Source organism: Pleurodeles waltl, chromosome 9 (assembly GCF_031143425.1).
Source record: "Pleurodeles waltl isolate 20211129_DDA chromosome 9, aPleWal1.hap1.20221129, whole genome shotgun sequence".
NCBI classification, from domain to species: Eukaryota; Metazoa; Chordata; class Amphibia; order Caudata; family Salamandridae; genus Pleurodeles; species Pleurodeles waltl.
The window spans coordinates 330,285,874-330,308,508 of NC_090448.1; the positions used below are offsets into that span (position 1 = coordinate 330,285,874).

A 22,635-nucleotide genomic window follows, 5' to 3' on the forward strand; every position below is an offset into this window, starting at 1 on the left:
CTTCCCGAATCATTTGTGTAGTTGTGGTTGTGTTGTAGTTGGGTGTATCGGTGCTGTTGTGTTACACTGTGCTGGTGCTGTGTGTCTGCGGGTTGGTGTGTGTATAGCATGTGTGTGTTGGCTGTGGTGTGTGTAGTATGGGTGTGCGTGTGTGTAATATGGGTGTGCGTGTGTGTGTATGTGGGTGTGTGTGCACATACATATTGGTGTGTGGTTATGTATGTGTGTCGCCGTCTCCATCCAATCGCGGATGTGTATGTTGTGTGTGGGTGTGTACTTTGGGTTTTCCCTACAGTGTCAGGTAGGTGTGAGCACTCACGGTTGTTGTCTTTGTCAACGTCGCTGGTTTCGGAGTCATTGTGCGAGCAAGAGCAATGGGAGGATATCTTGTTCAGTTTCCATGGCGGCTCCGGATAGGTATTTGTTCCAGAAGGTGAGTGTCTCCTTTTATAACATTGGTTTCTGCCAGGGTTTCCCGAGTGATGCAACCGCATCGGAAGCCTTGGTGGTGTGCAGCCTCGTAATATGTTTGGCGGGAACATGGTGTCCGCAGGCCTGAAGGTGGCTACCGCCGTCTGTGGTGGCGTGACAGCACTGGCGGTACTGGCGGTAGTTTGGCTGTCTTCTGTTGGGAAGACCGTCATGGTCATAATTTGGCAGTCTTTTCCGCCCACCCATTGGCAGTACAATCGCTGCCGCCAATATGGCAGTCCTGGTACCGCCAAACTCCTAATGACCCACTATGTCTTGCAGTACAATATAATGTATAGGCGAAACTGAAAAAAAGGTTATTTTATGTATTTACCTCTTTAAATGAACATTACTGCACATTTTTTCTTATGACAAATTGTCACTCTGTCACACATAATGCCCTAAATGTCAGACATTAGAGCACTGAAAACATCACACATAAGCAAAATAAAAACGTGGGGGCTATGGGTCGATCACATAAGGGAAAGCAACAGCTGTGCTGTCAAGCCAGACCTAAAAAGGAGTGGTTGCATTTCACTCAAATTTGGCCCGAGTTCAGCTGTGGTGCAATCATCCCTCGTCCCATTTTCCAAAAGACAAACAGCTGCTGTGAGGGAGGCGCGTTCATGTCCTGGAGTTAAACGGACGGTTGGAGTTTGACAGCCCGAAATGGTGAGGCAAAAAAAAAAACACGTTTAAACAGCGCTACAAACAGCTGCTGTGAGGGAGGCGCGTTCATGTCCTGGTGTTAAACGGACGATTTGGAGTTTGACAGCCTGAAATGGTGAGGCAAAGCCAACCACGCTTAAACAGCGCTGCCTGTGAGGGCGGGAGGAGTCATCGCGCCGGCTGCACTTGGGACTGTGAGGAGGGAAAGTTTCAGGATTCGCAGGGGGCTCTCCCTAGTAACACCAAGAGAGAGAGGCCTGGAGAGGACGCACTACAAAAAGAGCGGCCAATGCGTAGTGGAGAGTTAGAGAGTGAACTGCCAAAGAAGCGGGTTAGATTAGACCATGCAAAATTATTTCCTCCGATGTTGTTTTCATTTTGTTGTCTTCGGACAAAACATATTACCGTTGAGATTTTTTGAGAAAGCACGATATTAAAGGAATCAATTTCAATTAAAAGTTTGAGGTGTGAGTGTAATAGCGACATTTTGTCAGCAAAAAGAAACCAACTGAAACTGTGAATATGGTTTTAAACAGTAGTAGAAGTAGTCATTGGTAAAAAAACAAAACACAAAAAGTAGACTTCAATTCCCGGTAGTCCCCTGTACTTGCTGAGCCCTGCAGCCAGGTAGACGTGTAAAAGCGCAAAAACGCAACCATCCTTTGCTACAGCGGTGGCATCCCAGGATGCTCACTTTACGTATTCCAATAGTTTAGGATACAGTTTGCTTTGAAAGAGTACATGCCACATGTTTATTGTATGTACAAGTGATCCTCCGTGCTCTCTGGTCAGTTTTCATTGCCAAGTAGTCATTTCCTTCCAGTGGGGTATGTCAAATAATTGTACAGTGACTGTTAGCTTCTGGTTTCTCCCATTATCAGGGCTTTAAGTCGGAATAAAAAGTGTGTGTGTGTGTCTCTAAAAGGGGCGTGGTTTGTGTAACTGGGTGAGCGGATTAAACATAAAAAACTATATTGTGTGAAACACAGCATCCTGGAATAGCTAACACTCTTATGGAATGGGAGATTAAATAAAACGTGAAGTATTAAGAGGAACTAAACTGCTGACCTGGGTTACTGTAATGTTTCATACATTCATTTTTGAGCAATAGATCAATGTTTTGCCACTAAAGTTAAGGACATGACTACAGCAGTGCTTAATTTGTGCTTGTTGTTTCGGGTGCTGAGCTCCGGCACTTATTTCTGAGGACCGGCGTTTAGTTTTGTGTCTCAGGCATTTACTGTGAGCAAAAGACACGTGGGAAAGACGAGGAAGAGAAAAAAGAAGAAGAGTCAGAAAGGGTAAAAGCAGGCAGCTGCAAGAGTGAGCTGAAGACGCAGGGAGTGGCTGTTAATGGATTGAAGAGGCACGAGGTGACTTCAGGATTACTCTGCCTCAGTATTATGTGCTCGCACTTTTAATTGCCGCAGACGCGTGTTTAGGGGGAGAGCTTTTAGCACCGGCACCTTTTTATTTACAAATTAAGCACTGAACTACAGGGCCCCATTTCAATGTCTAGTTTTAAGTGCTACTAGGTCTGAGACCCAGAGGGAACCGGTCCACTTAAAGCCCTGTCCATTAATCATTTGTACCAGGCATCATATGATGGTAGCTCTCATTCATACCTTAAAAAGGCTATTCAGTGTAGAGAAAAGAAAAACACCTCTCTTTACCCAATTCTGCATCACTAACAGTCACTAACGAAGGACTTTCCACATTTTTCCTTAGTTTGATGTGGTCTGCTCGGGTTGTGACATCATTCACTGGAGGGCCGTTTAAATATTCAGTCTCTACCAAAAGCAGGTGGCCCTTCAGTTATGATAGCTTTAATCACTGAAGCATATCAGGTGGCGGTAGGAGTCCGGTAGCCATGCTCTTTCATTGTACCAAGCTGCCAGTCACTTCCGAACATTTAAGCCGTTCCTTTACTTCCTGATGACCTTTCACTTCCTGAGTTTCCTCATCTTACATGCCCTTCCTGCCTACCTAGTCACCACCCTCCCCCAAAATAGTTTTCAGGTGAAACTTACTTTTCAGAATGTATTTCTCCTGCCTTTGATCATTTCTGGAGCATTTGCTTCCATGTCAAAGTTCATTCCCATGCCCGTGTGCCCCCCCTCTCCCCACCCACGCACTAAATCTGTCCAGAGTCAATTTCTTCCCTGACCCTGTACCCAAATGATGCGTTTTTGAGATGCGGACAGGCAATGTCTCATTATCCTGGTACAGGGTCAGGGAAGGACTTCTACAAGCTCATAACATCCAAGCACAAAGCCATATAGCTGCCATCGTCCAAGAAAATGCTGTGGAAAGAGGGCTGCCTCAAACTGAGCGTTGCATATGAAGTGTGTTGGGTCTATAATGGTTGGCACATTCTTGAATTCTGTTGCAGCCCGATAGTCAGAGTCTGGGCTCAGTTCTGTACCAGCCTTTCTAGACTTGATGTAGAAGGAAGACTCTTTTGAGATCAGCCACCACCTTCAGTTTGTGGTCGTAAGCAATGGGTGGCAAGTGTTTGCTGACCCTGCATCCTTGGTCAAACAGTTAATATATTTAACCTTCATTTGAGGTTACCCTGCTTTCAGGCAGGTCGCTCCCCTGCACCGCGTGCCGGTTTTGCTGCTGCTCCAGGTTTTGTTTTTTCTTTCTCCCTCTATGCCCTGGTTTTTCCCCACCGCTGCGTCCATGCGGCCCCGCCCCCTCCCTCTACTTAGTTTACCTCTTCCCGCCGCTCCGTCCCTGCGCCCCGCCCCCTGCTCACCCATTTGCTGCCCCGCTCCCACCTCCCAGCTGCCCCTTCCTCCCACCTCCCCATATATGGCAGCGGCTGCCCGTCCGCGCAAGCCCGTCTGCACCCATCCGCGTCCGGACTGCGCCCAGCGCCAGGACCCTTGGTCCTCAAGACTGCCACGGCAACCAATGACATTACACCGCCAGCACCCTCCTCGCATTCAACACCGGACGAACACACGCCTGCTTCCTGGCCTCCCCTTAGCACACCCAGGGACCTTTCACCTGCCGGAACTGCAGCTTCACCAGCCTCCAAATTGCCAAACCTCCCGCCGAGCCAGACCGCAACTACCTCCGATGCATCCTACTAAACACCTGCTCCTCACGCAAATACGCTGTCGAACTCTGGGACCTGCTCGACACCTCCACCCTGGACATCGCCTTCCTGACGGAGACCTGGATAAACGCCTCCTCTGCCCCAGACATCGCCATAGCCATTCTGGATGGCTACAAGATCACCTGCAGGGATCGCACCAACGGAGTCAGAGGCAGAATCACCATCGTCCACAAGAACACCATCAGGGTCACAACCTGTACCGGTGACACCCTCAGCACCGCCGAACACCTGCACTTCCAGATCCACACCAACCCCAACACCACCCTCAGAGGAACTCTCATCTACAGACCCCCTGGACCATGGCCTCAGTTCTACGACTCCATCGCTGACCTCGTCAGCAGGCACTCCCTAGCCTCCGCTGACTACATCCTCCTCGGCGACCTGAACTTTCACCTGGAGAATAACAACGACCCCAACTCCTCCACCCTAATCGACAACCTCACCACTCCCGTACTCAGACAAGTTGTCACTACTCCAACACACTCCTCCGGCCACAAGCTGGACCCCGTCTTCTCCGCTAGCCCCCACGTCACCTTCAGCCACACCACCGAACTCCCATGGACCGACCACCGCTGCATCCACTTCACCTTACAGAAACCCACCACGCACCACCGCACCCAACAGATCCCCCGCCGTAACTGGAGCAAAGTCAGCCAAGACCAGCTGAACACCAGCCTCGCCCGAAAACCACCCACCGAACCAACCAAACCTGACCTTGCAGCCTGCAACCTCTGGCGCTGGATCTATGACTGTGCCAACACTCTCGCCCCACTCAATAAACCTTCCAACAGAGGTGCCAACAAGAGAGCCAGCTGGTTCACCTCGGACTTTCGAGCCTCCAAGCAAATCTGCCGGAAACTGGAGAGAAAGTGGCTCCACAAACAGACACCGGACAACCATGCTGCCTTCAAGAACGCCATCCGCAATCACCATCACCTCATCAGATCTGCCATGAAAACCTCCTTTAAAGACCGCCTGGACAACAACGCACACAACAGCAAGGAGCTCTTCAACATCGTGAAGAAACTCTCCAACCCCAGCTCCAGCACAAACAATATCCCGCCATCACAAGACCTGTGCAACTCCCTCGCCGCCTTCTTCCACCACAAGGTAACGGACATCCATGACAGCTTCAACAGCAAGACCACCCCGCCAACCATCGAGTCCTCAGAATCTCCACCCACCTTCAACTACGACCCCCTGCTCTTCTGGGCCAACGTGAAGGAAGACGACACAATCAAAACCATGAGCACTATCCACTCTGGATCTCCATCAGACCCATGCCCGCACCACATCTTTAACAAAGCAAGCGTCACCATCGCACCCCACCTCTGCAAAGTCATCAACATCTCCTTTGAGACCGCGACCTACCCCCGAGAGCTGGAAGCATGCTGAGATCAAACCCCTACTCAAGAAACCCCTGGCGGACCCGAGAGACCTCAAGAATTTCCCTCCCATCTCCCTGCTCCCATTCCCAGCCAAGGCCATCGAGAAGATCGTCAACAGACAACTGACCCACTCCCTCAAAGAAAACAACATTCTGGACCCATCACAGTCAGGGTTCCACAGCAACCACAGTACCAAAACCGCCCTCATCGCCACCACTGACGACATCAGGGCCCTGTTTGACAACGACGAAACCGCGGCCCTCATCCTCCTGGACCTCTCGGCCGCATTTGACATCGTCTGCCACCGCATCCTATGCACACGCCTCCACAACGCAGGGATCCAGGACAAAGCTCTGGAGTGGACCACCTCCTTTCTCCCCGGCAGAACCCAGAGCGCCTGCCTCCCCACTTTCCGATCCGAAGCCTCCAAGATCATCTGCGGCGTCCCCCAAGGATCGTCCCTCAGCCCTACACTATTCAACGTCTACATGGCCCCGCTCGCCCACGTCGCCCGGCTACACAACCTCAACATCATCTCATACGCCGATGACCCCCAACTGATCCTCTCCCTCACCAGGGACCCCCTCACCGCCAAATCCAACCTCCATGAAGGAATGAAGGGCATCGCCGAATGGATGAGGAACAGCAAACTGAAGTTGAACTCAAATAAGACAGAGGTCCTCATCTTCGGCGCCAACCCCTCAGCCTGGGACGACTCCTGGTGGTCGACTGCTCTGGGAGCAGCCCGACACCCACCAACCATGCACGGAACCTGGGTGTCATCCTCAACTCAACACTCCATGACCAAGCAAGCCAGCACCGTCTCCTCATCCTGCTTCAAAACCCTTCGCATGCTCTGCAAGATCTACAGATGGATCCCCACAGATACAAGAAGAACAGTCACCCAAGCCCTCGTCAGCAGCAAACTTGACTACGGAAACGCCCTCTACACAGGAGCCCCGCCCAAACTACTCAAACGACTGCAACGCATACAAAACGCCTCCGCACGCCTGATCCTCGATGCCCCCTGCTACAGCCACATCACGCCCCATCTGAGAGACCTACACTGGCTCCCCGTCAACAAAAGGATAACCTTCAAGCTCCTCACCAACGCACACAAGGCACTCCACAACACCGGTCCAGCCTACCTCAACTGACGACTCACTTTCTACACCCCATCCCACCAACTCCACTCAGCCGACCTCGCTCTCACCACCGTCCCCCGCATCCGAAGAGTGACTACCGGAGGCAGATCCTTCTCCCACCTCGCCACCAAGACCTGGAACACCCTTCCTTTGCCCCTATGACAGACCTAAAACCTACTTACTGAAAACCCGCCTATTTGAGCAGTAGCAGCACCCCACCCTCAGCGCGTTGAGACCCTTACGGGTGGGTAGTGCGCCCTACAAATACACTGATTGATTGATTGATTTGTGTGAATTGGTTATCATCTCCGATACAGGTTCCATAAACCTCTGCAAACAACACTACTAGAGCGATCGTTTGCATGTAGCAAGGTCCGGCTCAGCTATACTTTTGAGAACTATATACCAGTTTCCACAGCTCTGCATTTAACCTTTTAAGTGCAGGCACTGGCCAACACCCTCACTTCCTTCCCAATGCGTCCGGCGGCCATAGGACCCCTCTGGGGAGAGTTTTAAAGGACCCTCTGGTGCTCACCCCAGAGAGTTTCCTTTTTGTATTTTTCAGGTGGGGCTGCTAGAGAAGAGCTTTACTAGCAGGCAGTCTTTTTTGTTAAAAATGACAATCAGCATGCCTGTCATGCTGACATAGTTTCAACAAAAGCAAATGTGAAATTAACCTATCCAGCTTATTTCACTCTCCCTGAATCAGTGCTTAGGGTGCGTATCTCAGCCCCGAGCACACGTTTGGTGTGGGGGTGTTATTGTTGGGAAGAGGAGAATCTCCCCTTACAAGACTATGACATTTATTTTAAACAGCGCCCTACGGCTGTGTTGGGAGTCTTCCCTGCTTGGTGCACAGCCATATACCCCTGCCCTAAGTGCCTTACTAGGTGTATCTGGTATCCTAGATTTTAATAATTGCCCCAGCCACACACTAATCTAGCTTATGAGCAGAACCCTAGGCAAGTACCTTGACATAAGTGAGGTCTTAGACCTAGAGAGATTTACCAAATGTCCCCTTATTTCATTGAGAACAGGCTACTGTCCCCGTCATGTCTTTAGCACATAGGAGGGTGGAGGCAGCACACCTTGTTTTGCAAATTCATAGCTGTGGCCAGACTTTTTTTTTATAAGTGTTTGGACAAAATATCAATTGAAAAATACCGGGAGACAGAAATATTGGAAATTAAGTATCCTGACACACAAATATCGTGATGTACAAATTTAGTTGACAAGAATATCGTTTTTTCAGGTAAGTATTATCATTGTAAATAATACTGATGTGTTTAATACAGTTTCGACTATTATTGTGGTTACAAATATTGATGTTTAATTATTTTAATGTGTTGTAGTTGATATATTCATTTTGTGTTACTATTGTTTACATAAATGTTAATATTTATTGTTAAACTATAGCTTGTAATTTTAAGTGATTTAGAATTTGTAAGATTCATTTTCAATACAACTGTATAGTGTAGTAGAGGGTTGTTGGTTTTGCGGGGGATACGGTGTGAAGTTAATTAGGTAGTCATTATTAAAAAATATATTTAACATATTTGATTTAATTGTATGATTAAAATTTAATATGTAATTTATGTAATATTGATTTATCTGTATCACATGTTATTTGCAGGCTTTTAGGTTTATAGGTGTATAAGGAAGGAAGTTTTTAAAGTAATAATAAACAATTATTTATTGTTTATAAGTATGAAATTCATGGAATATATGTTTTACTTACATTTTAGTTCGGGGCTTCTAGGTTTATAAGGGTGTGGGGGAGTTAATTAAGTAGCAATTAAATAACAATATATTATTGTTAATTACTTATTTAATTGTTTTTTAATGATGTAAAATAAGCAATACAGTTTTGTTTTACTTATGTTTTAGTTGTGGGATGATTGGATTGTAGGGGTATAGAGTGATAAGTAAATTAAGTATTAATTAATGAACAATTATTTATCAATTGTTAATTAATTATTTAATTTGTTTTAAATATGCAAGTTATGGAATAGTTTTTGTTTAGTTATATTTTAGATGCAGGCTGCTAGGTTTGTAGGGAGACAGGGAGAGAAGTTAATTAATTAATACTTGAATAACAATTATTATTTGATATGTTTTTGAATAGTAATTATGTAAATTGATTAATTCTTTTTATTTTTTTTATTTTGAGTGCAATATTTTTGTCTTGCAATATAACACAAGCAGTGTAATGGGGGTGTGCCATAACATCACATATTCCACAGTCCAGCTGTTCTTCAATGCTTGGATTTTGAGTATAATGCTGTCTCAGGTCTACAAGTTTCCCACGTTTGTAACTCTTGTTTTCATTAACCCCAAAGTTACCCATCAGTCCTGAAGACATCGCCTCTGCATACAAGGATCTCAGCCAGTATCCTTCAGTTTCCAAAGCCTATATTGGACCAGATGTCTCTGCAGCTCCTGGAGACAAATACTACAACATAAGTACAGGTACAAGTGTAATGTATTACTTTGCTCCTTTCTCTGCATTTTAACTAATACATGGCAATCTTGCAATTGTACTTTTTAAATCTTACTTTGAAAAACAACTTGTGCTTAAGCAATTCAAAAGAAATGAATGAATACTATTGTAATTGTAGAATATATTTTATTTTGCTTTCATTACAAACCTAAAGAATTACAATGCAAACCTAGTATATTTACATGATAAACCAGGAGAATCTCACTGGTAATTCAAATATCAATGATTATCACCTTTGATTTGCTGTTTCACATATTCGATTAATTAACTGTAAAATTGCATATCTTAGTTACAAACATTGCAGTTGCAAGCATTTCCCAATTCTCGAATCCCACATTTGCCTAACACCCAACATCATAGTTCACATTTGAAATTGTTGCCACTAACACAAACTGAAACTCAATCTTAGTCTTAATCCTGGCCCTGTTGATATTAAGTATATGTGTTTCTCACAGAGGAAATTAAAATGGGTCCTGAATACTATAAAGCTTTAATCCTGCAACTATAAAATTACATGCAGTTCTCATAAAGTCTGTCCATTTACGTAGCTTATCTGAAAGTAGCAGAAGATTTATGCTTTTTCATATTAGAACCCTTGTGCTTTTGGATACTTAATTTTAATCTGTTAGCCACATTTTTCACAGGGATTCTCTTAGTACACATTTTTGCAATATATCACAGTGTATTTCTTATCCTCCCTTCAGATGCACTAATTCAAATTAATGTAAACTATAACATAGCTATATGCTTCTGTTCTAGTCCACAGTATGGCATCCTTGCTCTGTTCCATCAATTTTCTTTCATCATGACTAATTTCTTCTTTAAAAAGAAGCAGTTGTGTAGCAAAGGCCCCCGCAGCCCCTGTGGTGCAGGGGAAGAGGCCCTAAGCTCCAAGGCTCTCTCTGTACAGTACCCTGGTCTGAGATCTCCGGAGTGAGTCCAGAAAGTGCCCTCCATGTACTTTGCAGGGGCGCCCCCTCAAGTTTCGTTACACCACTTAATAGAAGTCAACAAGTGAACCCTATTTCTAGCATCGATCTTAGTAGGGTGGTATCCCACCATCTTTCCTTGCATCCATTTCTACAGAAAACTAAATCATTAGTTTCCAGCAAAACACAGCCATCATCTCTTTCAACAAGATGCAATCTCACCACATTTCCCAGCATTCTTTTTCAGAAAGTAACCTCATTGGTTTCTCTCCAAAATCATCTTTAAAAAAACAGAAGCCAAACAATATGATCACATTTGTGAGCATCCATTTCTAGAGGAAATTACATCACTAGTTTTCCATCTAAAACTCTTGCTAAATTCTCTACTTCAGTTTGCTTCTCAGGTTGTCCCCTAATGTGGCATATAAACTCAAGCAGCGGGACTCTGACAGCAGATGGGTGCGCTAAATAAATACAGCCGGAAAGGATTGGAGTGGAGAAGGAAGGTGGTACCCCCCCCTTCCCTGGGAATGAGATTGAGCAGGGTAGTTTGCGGACATGGACCACGGGCAGACCCTACCTCACTGGTCTCCAAACCTTTTCAACCAGCAGCTCCCTTGACTAATTGGCTGTTGGCTGCGGCTCCCCATTACATTACTTATTTCAGCGAGGGTGGGGGCTTGGGGTTGAATTTGCACTCCATAAAATTGCAAAAAAAGATGTTGAATGGCTAGATGGGTCTCTGCTTTGAGCCATATTCTCCCTCAAGAGGTGCCTTTAAATGTGGATAGGACAGTGCACTGAACACCTCTCCTGGATAAAGAAAAATATTTGTACTTTTTGGGTCAGGCGTGACTCAAAACCTTTTGTTTTAAAAATATATATAATATACATACTTTCAGTGGCTTTCTGTCAGCCCTATTTATCCAATAGTCTACTTTGGGGTCATTCACATTTTGCTTTTGCCCATGACAACATATGGCATGCAGCGCAGAGCAGGGCATTAGGCCCACTTCAGCCACTGACTTACCTGATTGTAACGGCATTTTGCTCTTGCACATTGTGCATTATGGAATAATAAGTACCCCCCTTCGGTGTTAGGGCAACGTCGCCTGCCTCACATCCCGCCTCAGCCTAGCTATTCTCAGTGTGCTGCACAACATTGTAGCCTTCAGTATTTCACCTATCGCGTGGTCGAGCATCATTTTAGTTCTTGCTTGCTCAAACAAGGTTTTGTAAACCTGGTAATGCACCAGTTTCCTATGCCACCCCAGGGGTGACGTATGGGTGGGACAACGGTGAGAAACAACATTATTTCTCCCCCTTTTGTGATTGTTTTTGTGCAGGAAGGTGTTCCTTCCTGCACAAAAAGAATCATCCCTCCAACTCAGGTATTCTTCAACAATTGTGCAAGGGTGCCTGCTTTGGTGCATGGCAGCTATTTGTGCGCAGCACAGGGGACAAGGACAGCTCATTACTGCCCTTTTGTTTTGATGCAGGGCAGCGCAGCAAAAAGGCTTGCAACGCTGCCTTGCACAAAACTTGTAAATGAGGCCCTCTCTCTTCAGTGATTGATTCATAAACAAAGCAACACAAGATGATGGATGGAGTGCAGAAACATTTCAAACACTCACCTCCAGACACAGATCTGGGTTATATCCATCGTTCTTTTGCTCACTATACCACCCCAGTTTGGACTCATCCATATGCAAAACAGTCTTGACCTTGTTCCTCATGGGAACAGTCCAGCAGGGTCAAGAATGATTTGCATAAGGCTGGGCCAAACTAGGGTGGCGTTGTGAAAAAAAAACAGTGGATTAAACCCAGATCTTTGTGATGGGGTGAATGTTTGCATTGTTCATCATTCCGTCCATCATCTGTTCTTTTTGCAGTAGTCACTTTGAACATCAGGGGATTGAAATTTTTTTTATCCCGACTGGGCAAAATTTATAGCTGGCATAGACAGCATTTTATTCCAAGAAACCTGGGAAATTGAACTATTGCATAGATTGGGTTTTAAGTGTTTTGCCATGCCAGCAGTTCAGTCAAGGTCAGGAAGACCACCTTGAGATCTAGTAATTTGGACTAACATATCTATCAAATCAAAAATTGAGCAAGTCCCCGTTGGTTCTCCAGACATAATGAGCATAAAAGTCTCAACTGAGCTAGGCCAGAGGTCAGTGGTGGTTGGCACCCCAAATATTTGGGGGGGGCATCCACTGACCAGTAGTGCCTGGCCAGCACCAAAGCTGCTAGTCATGGCTTGGTAAAAGCATAGTTTATGAAGAATCACAACTTTGGCTTTAAGGCTGAAGGCACAATGTGCAGGCAAAGCAGCACAACAAGGCACAGTGCCATAGTGTACAGTAGGAAGCCCAGATGGTGGATTCTTTAAACATTTTGGACAAAAGCCACATTACCTGCATAGAAGCAGGGGGTAGGATGATGGCCACAGGGAATGCAGCTACGTTAGAGATTATTTTGAATCTGAACTGAAGTAGTGTCCGCAGTCTAACAGTGCATCAGTGTGTTAAAAAGAATAAAATAAAAATGTACTCACCCACTACATACACTAGCTTGCCTCTGGTCCTCCGGCTTCAGTCCCTCCCGCTGGCCTAGTCTGCAGGCTGTGGAAGTTCTCCACACCAATCTCAAGGCTGCTCTTATGATGCTGATAATGTTAACAGCATAAGAGCAGTGCCAGGATTGGCTTTAAGCAGGCTGCCCTGGTGCTCCTGCAGGCACTGGGGGCCGGCCTGTACCTTCTTTCCCCCCAGCTGTCTAAGACAGCTGAGAGGAGAGGGTTACGCTGCGCATGTCAGGCTGGCTGTTGCAAGAGCGTGCCAGGGGTTACTAATCCTAAGTGTCTACAGAATGAGTACCAATAGGTCATCCACTTCTCCAACTCTGGGCACTTTGTATCAAATCCTGGAAGCCAGCGACAGGAACAATAAAGTCCCAATGGGAGGGGATTTAATTATTGTTTTGAGCCCTCTGAGATCAGAAATGAGCTAAACCGGGAGGAACATGACTGGATCTTGTTTGTCCAAATGTGATCCAGCACTCCAAATTGGCTCTTGACTTACTATTAACTTATTGATTGACTTACTATTAAGTTATCACATTCGCACATGCAATGGCTGTACCGGCTCTGATTGCCTGAGGAAACCCACGTTCTCTAGGGGAACATATACAAATCATCCTTATTACTTTTACTTGGATGTCTGCTTATGGACTTGCTGGACATGGAGGTATCTGATAGAAAGGAGAGTGCCCACTACCCCTTGATATTACATCTCAAGGGGAGTGCTAATAAGCACGCTCTAGATGACCTTTAGAAGGGAAGTTGTAACATAGCAATTACTAATAACAGGAGGAACATCAAAGGGTTAACAATTGCTGAAAATGATATCATCCTAAGCAATTTATACATTTATCTTATCCCCAAATGACTGTAAATCAGAGAATTAGATTAGTCACACATGCCCTGATCGTTAGCAGACTGGACTACGGCAACGCACTCACCGGAAAGCTCCAAAACATCCAGAACCGCCACCAGACTGATCCTTGACCTACCTCGACATTGCCATATCTTGCAACACCTACGTGCACTGGCTTCGCATAAAAAAATCACCTTCAAGATCCTCACCCATGCACACAAAGCCCTCCACAACACCGGACCAGCATACCTGAACCAGTGACTTAACCTCCACGTAGCCCACGGGGCCCTACACCCAGCCCAGCTCTTCTCTTGCAGAAGTACCCCACATCAGGAAAACCAGAACAGGATGACGATCCTTTTCCTACCTCACAGCCACCGCCTGGACCAACCTTCCTCTCCACATCAGATAAACCACCCATCTCCTCAGCTTCACGAAGGAACTGAAGACATGGCTTTTCTAATAACCACCTCACTGGTATATGCTACTCCTTCCCCCACCCCTGCGCCTTGAGACCTTAATGGGTGAGTAGTTGCGCTTTACAAGCACTGATTGATTGATTGATTGATTGACTGAATTAAATGGCCCATACAAGTCACTAATGGGTATCTACCTGGACTATTTCCCCTTCATCACCAAAAGCACTACCCATGGTACGTATATGCTGCAGGAACTACCGATGGTTCCCCAAAGATTTCAGGGAAGCCAAATCAACCCTGTTGTGGGCTGTCAAAGGGAGAACCAAGTGTGATATCCTAGTTGTCTGAACAGCATATAAAGAGACACTGAACAAAGCAGAGGCACCCTTGGAAATGTCACGATGGGAGGATCTTCTTGAGGCAGTGCAAGCAAATAAACAGATGTCATTTTGGCATATAGTTAGCCATAGGGGTCAAGCTCAAGTTAATGCACCTTGAAACTAACATTCCAGGTGAAGACTGGATCAAGCATTTCCAGTCATTGTATAACTTTGAATATGCTGACACCCCTCAGCTTGATGTCTCAATTTTTTTCAACCTTCCTCCATTGGCTCCACTCTCCACCTGCCAGAATAGGGTTGCTTCAGAACCCAACCATAGCGCGGAATCTACTTTTTTGTATTTTTTCTTACAGTGACACCCTGAAAGGCATCTTTTCACAGAAACCTGGAAAGGCTCTGTGCCTTGACAAGATATCCACCGGCCTATGTTGAGCTGACCCCTCTGTTTGGGCCCCAAAATTCAACAAAGTCTCTAATGCCCTCATGGCTGGAGCCCCCAGTCCTCCGTCATGGAAGGGTGCAGAAATTATCCCAATTTTTAAGGAGGACTTTCTTATGGACCCAGCAAACTATCACCCAATTAGTCTGCTGGACAACTTACAAAAAATATTTTGTAAACAAGAACTTGATCATTGCTACTGTGGGTGAAGACCAATGACATATCAGGCTGGTTTTCATGCGAAGACCAGCACTATCGACCAGATCTTTCATTTTATTATGCTGAGATGGAAAACGGTGGACTTGAACAGGGGCAGCCTACACATAGCTTTTGTCGATCTGAAGACTACCTTCGATTCAGTGCCCAGAAACAAATTGTGGGAGATTTTGAAGAGTTGGGTCTTCCCCCAACTTTACTAGACACCATTAGCCATTTGCATGAAGACAACTTTGCACAAATGTGGTGGGGAAAGAATGGTGAGGTCACAGCGGCCGTTTCAGTCAAAAGAGAGGTACATCAAGGGTGCGTACTCACCCCAAAGCTTTTTCATCTATATATTAACAGGTGTGTTAAACACCTAATGGACTGCATTAATTATACTCCCATATTAGGTGGCCACAAAACCCCAGCACTGTTGTTTGCCAATGACACTTTATTGGTGCCTAAGACTCCCAAGGGGCTGGAGACTCTCTTGGAAAAATTCAACTGGTTTTGTCTGTCACCTGACTTAGAAGGTGACCCAGCCAAAAACAAGTTCATGACTGTTAACCCCAATAAACATTTTAGGGGAATCATATATATTAACAAATTAATCCTAGAGAGAGTAGTTGATTTTGAATACCTGGGGTTCACGTCTCCTCTTCTGAGTCCTCGGACTGTCAACTATCGAAGAGCACCACTTACGTGAACCCCAGGACTGCGAGCCTAAGTAGGTTTGCCCGTAAAACACACTTCTGCCCAATTTCGCCTGCCCTAGAAATATGGTGAACCCAAGCAGTATCAGGTTTCTCATATTGCGCAGAACTGTTGGGCTATGGCAATGTCGACCAGCTGGAAGTGGTGAACAAATCTATGAGGTCTTTCCTGAAACTGCCTTAAAACACCCCTATTGTCCCTTTGCAAGCAGATCTAAATTTAAAATCAATAAGAGCTTTAATGAAATGAAAACCATTATTGTTTGTAATCCAGAACTGTGTTGTCCCAGATCGTCCCGGAACCTACAGGAACTGTCTGATCAACATCTTAAACTCACTAGGAGCATTGAAACTACCCTGGCTTCGGTTTGCTAAGACATCTTTTGAAGACCTTGGGGTAAGTGAACTGTGGTCAGTTGGGGGAGTATCAATCTTGCCTTGAGTAAGCTTGTGAAGTCACACTTCTGGGAGTGTGAATGGGGAAAGCTGCCTTACTGTCCGCCTCTGGGGAGAATAACCCTGCAGTTCCTAGAATCTAAATCAGCGCCCAGCTTTGAAGGTTTTTTTTTTAGTACATCAATCCCCCACACGCAATGTCACTCTTTGTCCAATTCAGATTGGGTACATTGCCACTTCACAGATAAATTGAAGCTCCGCCCCTCTGGGCAAGCCGATCTCTGTGTATGTGGGGTCGCTCCAGTAAAGTGAGGCCCAATTTCCATTCTTTTGCAAGGTTTATGAAAAACAAAGTGTTGGTTCCTATCTCTTTGCAGACATCTGGGGCTTAGACAGGTACAGATTGGCACTGAAGACGTGCAATGTGGACACTAACCCTTGTGCTGTATTCTCAGTTGCTACATTTCTTGAGGCAGCTTGGCCCACTAGAAAGTGGAATATCAGTCATGCAATTTAAGTGTTAGACACACTGGGAGACTCAACCGGAGTCGAGTTTTTTTTACATTTCTAGTCTAGTATGCAGAACCTAACATTGAAGCAGGATTCTGGCCTTAGTTTTTTTGTGTGCACTCATATCACTGGAACTACTGCAGTCTCAAGCTGAAAAGATGATGGAACCAACCACAAGCCTGGTGCATATACTTGGCCCCACCAAATAAGGACAAGCTGTGCAACCCAGGTCCCATTGGTGCATTGGTATAATAATGGGACTACTCGATTTTATAGGGCCAATATACCCCAGAAATCCGTCCCACGTGGTGTCTGCCGTGACTGGGGTACTCTCAAGGTCTAATCTACAAGTCAGACGGGATGCCACCAACCATGCGTAAGGGGAGGGTGGAGTTGGATTTAACCAGTTTTCACAGATCTCCCTTCTAGCGAGAAGTAATAGATAAAATAATAGACATTGTTGAGTTCTATCCAGGAGGTTATATTATACAGTGTTGACACAAAGCAAGACAAGTGGCGAGTTTACCTTGATTATGACCCCCACAATTCCAGTGATGTTATTACTCACAACTTCCTACTAGCTGAGAATCGAAGGGCAAGTAAAAAACATGTGTTCATCATTCGCTTCCATGAAGCCACATCTCCTGCGACCCAGAGCCTGTTTTTTGCAAATCCTGCTATCCTTTGTGGAGTCCAAAATATTCGGTTAAGGGTGAAAATATGGTTCCTTTTTCAACCGCTTGCATACTAGGAGGAAAGCTGCAGATATTTAAATCTGGATAGTAACCCGCCAGTACTAATCTTGAGTACCTCTCAGGGTACTAACCCCTGTGCTGTTAGTAGTTCTCCCCAGGTTGTTTTTCCGGCATTCCTCGAGGGATAGCTCAAGCTATGTAAACAACACGCTGGGGTGACTGAGGAGTCCCAAATTGGTGAGAAATCAGAATAGTAATTATACCCAAGGTCTTCCTGGCTCAATACCAGAGACTAAGGGCCTGATTTTGAGTTTGGGGGAATCAGGTTACTCCGTCACAAACATGACAGATGTCCCATCTGCTGTATCACAATGCCATTATATCCTATGGACAACATAATATGGTGGACGGGATATCTATCACGTTTGTGACTTAACCCATCCACCAAATTTTAAATCAGGCCCTAAGGGCGCCTGCAAGACTTTTAATTAGACTTAAAAAAAATATTTTGGGGCCCCAAACATATAACAATCCGGTGGATCCCAGCTCATTAGTCATTTCTGGCAATATCCTACCCCGTGTTGAGCTGACTGGGGTTCCTAGGAGCATCCTGCAATTCTTACTTTGGAAGGCATTGCAATAGAGGCTCAAATCAGGCAAAGCAAGCCCCCCTTTTTCCAATCTTCACCTCAATTTTTTCCAGGAAAGCCTAACTGCATCAGAAGCCCAGATAAAATTTTGTATTTTGCTTTATATTTTAACAGTGGCAGTTTTAGGAACTGGAAGTTGGATACAGTTAAAGATATATGTCAAGTTAGGTAGTATCAACATTTTGATTGGTTTACCTGGCAACAAATTGTCAACAGGAGATTGCTCCACCTGGTGAACAACAGATCAGTTTGCTTAGCCACCTTCTCTAGATTATGTATTGCTATTGCCTCCAGTGAGTGGACTGTAGAAATTCCCTTATACATAGTCTCAGTCTTTACTTCCCTACCCCAGTCAATTGTATTGCAGCATATGATCTCTGCCTTTGCTTTATTAGTGGAATATCATGCTAGAGACCCAAACTCCTCGGCTAACTTTTCTTTTATAGGAATATTCTTAGCGGGATTCAACATGTAAATCATAAGATCCTTGGCATAAAGCACTATCTTATTGCTAAAACTCTGCAAAGTAAAGAGAATTACCTGTTGATCCCGTCTGAGTAGCTGTGTGAATAGTTCAATATAGATGTCAAACAAGAGAGGAGAGGGATTGCAGCCCTGCTTTGTTCCTCTAGAAATGCCAAATGTCTTAGTTGAAGATCCATTAAATAATATTCGGCCAGGCATATGGTCTCAGGAGGAAACTAAAATCTAATGTTAGTAAAACCTCCCACAGAGATGCCAAAACAGACTGTTGAAAGCCTTGGCCACATCTATTATTGGCACTGCCATGGGGAGCGAGTGAGTAGAGACGAGATCGGTTGAGCTCACTAGTTGCTGAGTAAGCTCCTGGATCTACTGTTTGGGGAAAAAACCTTCTGATCAGGGTGAATTAATTGATGAGCTAAATTGGCCAATGTATTGGTAAGGTGATAGAAAATACCTTATAGTCGACATTTAATAGCACAAGTGGCCGCTATGAATCTGCCTTTTTACGGTGCTTAGCAGGTTTTAGGATTAGCACCAGGGTATCTTTCCTTCATGAATCTGGAATTTAGGCCTTCTCCAGATAGATAGAGTTAAACAATTTCCACCATACTGGTATAATCACCCCTTCAATAACTTATAAAGGTCAGAGGGGATAGCATGTGGGCCTGCTACCTTTCAGTTTATAACTCATTTCACTTGCTCCCATAGTTCAGCCTCTGTAATCCAGGCCACAACAGAGTCCATTCCCAAATCCGTAAATTTAGGGAGGTTCACTATTCCTCAGCCTTTCCCCAAGCTTATATATAGCAGGATTCTGGATTTATTTTTTAATCAAGCATTTGCACTTTAGGTCAATATCTACCTGTGGTTAACCCAATATTACAGGAGGGTCTCAACCCGGAGTCGGATCCAGCACAAGGGGGGGATATAGGGGTTCAAATGGCTGCAAAGTCAAATTGATACTTTATCATCGTGCCCTTTGTCCTAGGCTTTTTAGTTACTTAACCGCCTAATGTCACAAAGCTGGTGGACTCAACACGTCCCTATAATCATCTTGCAGTACAATGTTCTTTGCAGTACAATGTTCTTTGCAAAATGGCCTATGCAAAATGGCTATACAGTTTTTAATCGCTCATTTTATTATGCTTTAACTTTACTGCAATGGGATTTTATTGAGGGATTATTGCACTTGGTCTTTCAGACATTTCTAAGACAAACTCTAGTATTCCCCATTTGGGGAACTTCAGGATTTTATTGTTGGTTGCGGACGGGGCAGTGTTTGGGCTTCTGTTTACTATTAGGCTAGAACAGTTCTGACAGACATGACTGACCAGGATAGGTTTTTGTCTGAGAGTTGTTTGCACTCCTGTGACCCACCATCATCTTGTCTCATTTTACCTACGATGTTTGTGTGCAGACATCATTTTATTCACATGAATTGTATCTTTTATGCATGTTGTTTTTGTATGCGACTATTATGGCCTTTGGCCGAAATAAAGTGCTTTAATTAGACTTGAATTGACAGACATACATGGGTGTTCACTATCTGTGCCTTCTAGGGCCAGGAAGGGCCTTAGGACAAAACCTCTTCTCCACTGCAACATCATATATCACCTAGGAAGACTGTGAACTGCACTGGAGCTGGAACACTTTTATAACAGGGTGTTAGCTGACAGGGGCCAACTGTTCTCTAACATCACAATGCTTCTGAAAAATCTTGGTTTTGCTACCAGTGAATTTAGCAAATTTGAAAACCCTCTTCTTATACTTGATCACCATAAACTCCCATCTGTGGCACAGTAACCCTTTATAAGCCACATAGAGGTCACAGATGACAGCAGCACACTCTGGTTCATTTAATGGTTTTATTTTCTTATGTGCTCAAAAGACTTTAATTTCCATGTCATGGCGAGATATACCACTTTTATATAATGCAAACACTGCCCAAGACCATTGGAGCACTTTACATGAGCACCAGATTACCTTACGTAAGGTCAGAAACATTTTATGTTAAGAACAGGAGATTAAGCGATTTGCCTGGAGCAAATGCTAGAACTCGAACCTGATTGCCCAAATACAAATTCTCCAACTCTGGTCTTGAAGCCACATCCATTTTTCTCAATTTATTTGTGAAAGGCATACATAAGTGGGATAATTGTGTATGAATATGTATAGTGAGCACATTCTCCATTGAAATCGCAGCAGCAACAAAATCCTGGAAGTTTCACATGGCTGCTTGGTTAGGAATACTTGTAAGTTTGTTTGAAAACTGGACTTTAGAACATAGGTCCGCACCTTTGCACCAGTGATGGTAGGTCAGTTTTCAGAGTGAGGGTGCTGATATCAATGTTGCAGAGACTGAGAGGGGGGGAAATAAAAGTAAAAAAAAAAAACTACCTTGCCGCCGTCTCCGTCGCCTGCCACCTTGCGCTACTCTTCCTTCCGTGTGGTATCCCAGCATCCGCTCTGACACTAGCACAGGCTCCCCAGCAATCCTGGCACTGCTTACATGCTAAAAAGAGCATGTAAGCAGCGTCAGGACTGGTCTGAGCAGCAGTCACTGGTGCTCAGACACAAGCCTGGGGTCTGTGCTGTTTCTCCAGCCCGGCTGCTGTAGAAACCTAAGTGTGCTTGTGTGTTTGGCCGGCCTCAGACGGGCAGCCAAACACACATGTGCACTTAGTGCACTCCCCCCTCCTCCTCCACGCCAGCAGATGAAAAATGAAACGATAGAAAACTATTGTTTCATTTTTCATCTCCTGGCACTTGGCCTGGGGGCGACGCTATTTTCATCATTTCTCTTTTTGTATTTCCTTGCTCTGTGTGAGTCCCTTGCCGCTCGAATCCCTCTCTCATGGTATTATGAGGTATTTTGTCTACAAGCCTTCAGACAAAAGAAACCCAGAAACCGCTAATTTATGTTTTAATGAGACCCAGCTCATGAACTCCTAGGGCCCACAAGCTGCCCCCGCTTAACCTGTTTAGGTGTGTGTGTGGGGGAGGAGGGGGGTTCTACAGCACTGATCGTTTATGTACTAAAGAATCTCTTGGCCTGATATAAAAAGGTTTTGGGATAAAGTTAAATGTAATAGGCGAACTCCCATGATTGACATCTCTTTCAGCCCAACATGCTAATGCGATACAACGGCCAATAGCTTTGAAGGATATCACCGTTTAACTTGAGTATACCATGCACAAAATAAATGATGCTTGAACGTCATGTAAATGTAGGGATGTAGTAAACATTCATTTTTCTCAGCTAACTTTATTTGAAAAGCTAGGAGAACGCCACACTATTGACTAATTGTTTGCTGGAGTTTTATTGGTCCATGCCAGGATAGAAATGTATTTCCATGTAAAAAACGATAGGTTTTGTGTATTGTATACAAATCTTGGCAAGGGGCGCTGTCTCTTTGTGTGCCTGATGCAAATGTATGTTATCTACATTTTTTTAATACATTATATTCTGATTGTAAATAATGGTATGTGAATTTGGACTCTCGTGGGTCTTTTAGTTCTTGCCCCCTTACACATCAGAGCACTTTAGCTGCATTTGACTATATTGTGTTATTGACAAGCAGGTGTGTAGTCTGGCTTCACTTTTCATGCATGGTTCAGACAGAAAGATACGGAGAATAGTCAGCAGCAAGAAATATTTCCCGGTTTGAATAGAGGGCTGCCATCAGACATACCTTCAACATGTCATAATTTACCAGTATGTGCCATGCCTAATGTATGTATGTGGTATTATGTATTGTAAACCTAGTCTAAAATGGACAGGGGAGGACACCATAATGCCAAAGATGCCCAAAGTGTGATGCCGTGAATTATCACCATTATGCCAGGGCAACATTAACATAATACCATCGCTCTCTCTCTCACACACACACACACACGTAACAAATAAGCAGGCATTCAATCACACAAGCACACACACATGTATTCAGATGTTTTTAACTTATTTGTTGCAATGCGCCTATCTCTCCCAGTCCTAAATATTGGACCCACCTTGATAAAGGAGCGATGGTGCATCAAGCCCCTAAATAAAACACACTATGCATATCTGCCAGCCCAAGTGTGGACTTCCAGGACATCAGACATGCACAGTTTGTTGTC

General features: G+C 44.7%; 1 protein-coding gene across 1 annotated transcript in view; it reads left to right on the forward strand.

The window, feature by feature from the left end:
* The first annotated feature begins 1,054 nt into the window (after positions 1 to 1,054).
* The window catches only part of LOC138259641 (acylamino-acid-releasing enzyme-like), a 194,275-nt gene continuing 172,694 nt past the window's right edge, over positions 1,055 to 22,635 (forward strand). The window contains exons 1-2 of the mRNA XM_069207498.1: positions 1,055 to 1,143; positions 9,140 to 9,269. Coding sequence (XP_069063599.1) covers positions 1,141 to 1,143; positions 9,140 to 9,269 — 133 coding nt within the window. The 5' untranslated portion in view covers positions 1,055 to 1,140. The remainder of the gene's footprint in view (positions 1,144 to 9,139; positions 9,270 to 22,635) is intronic.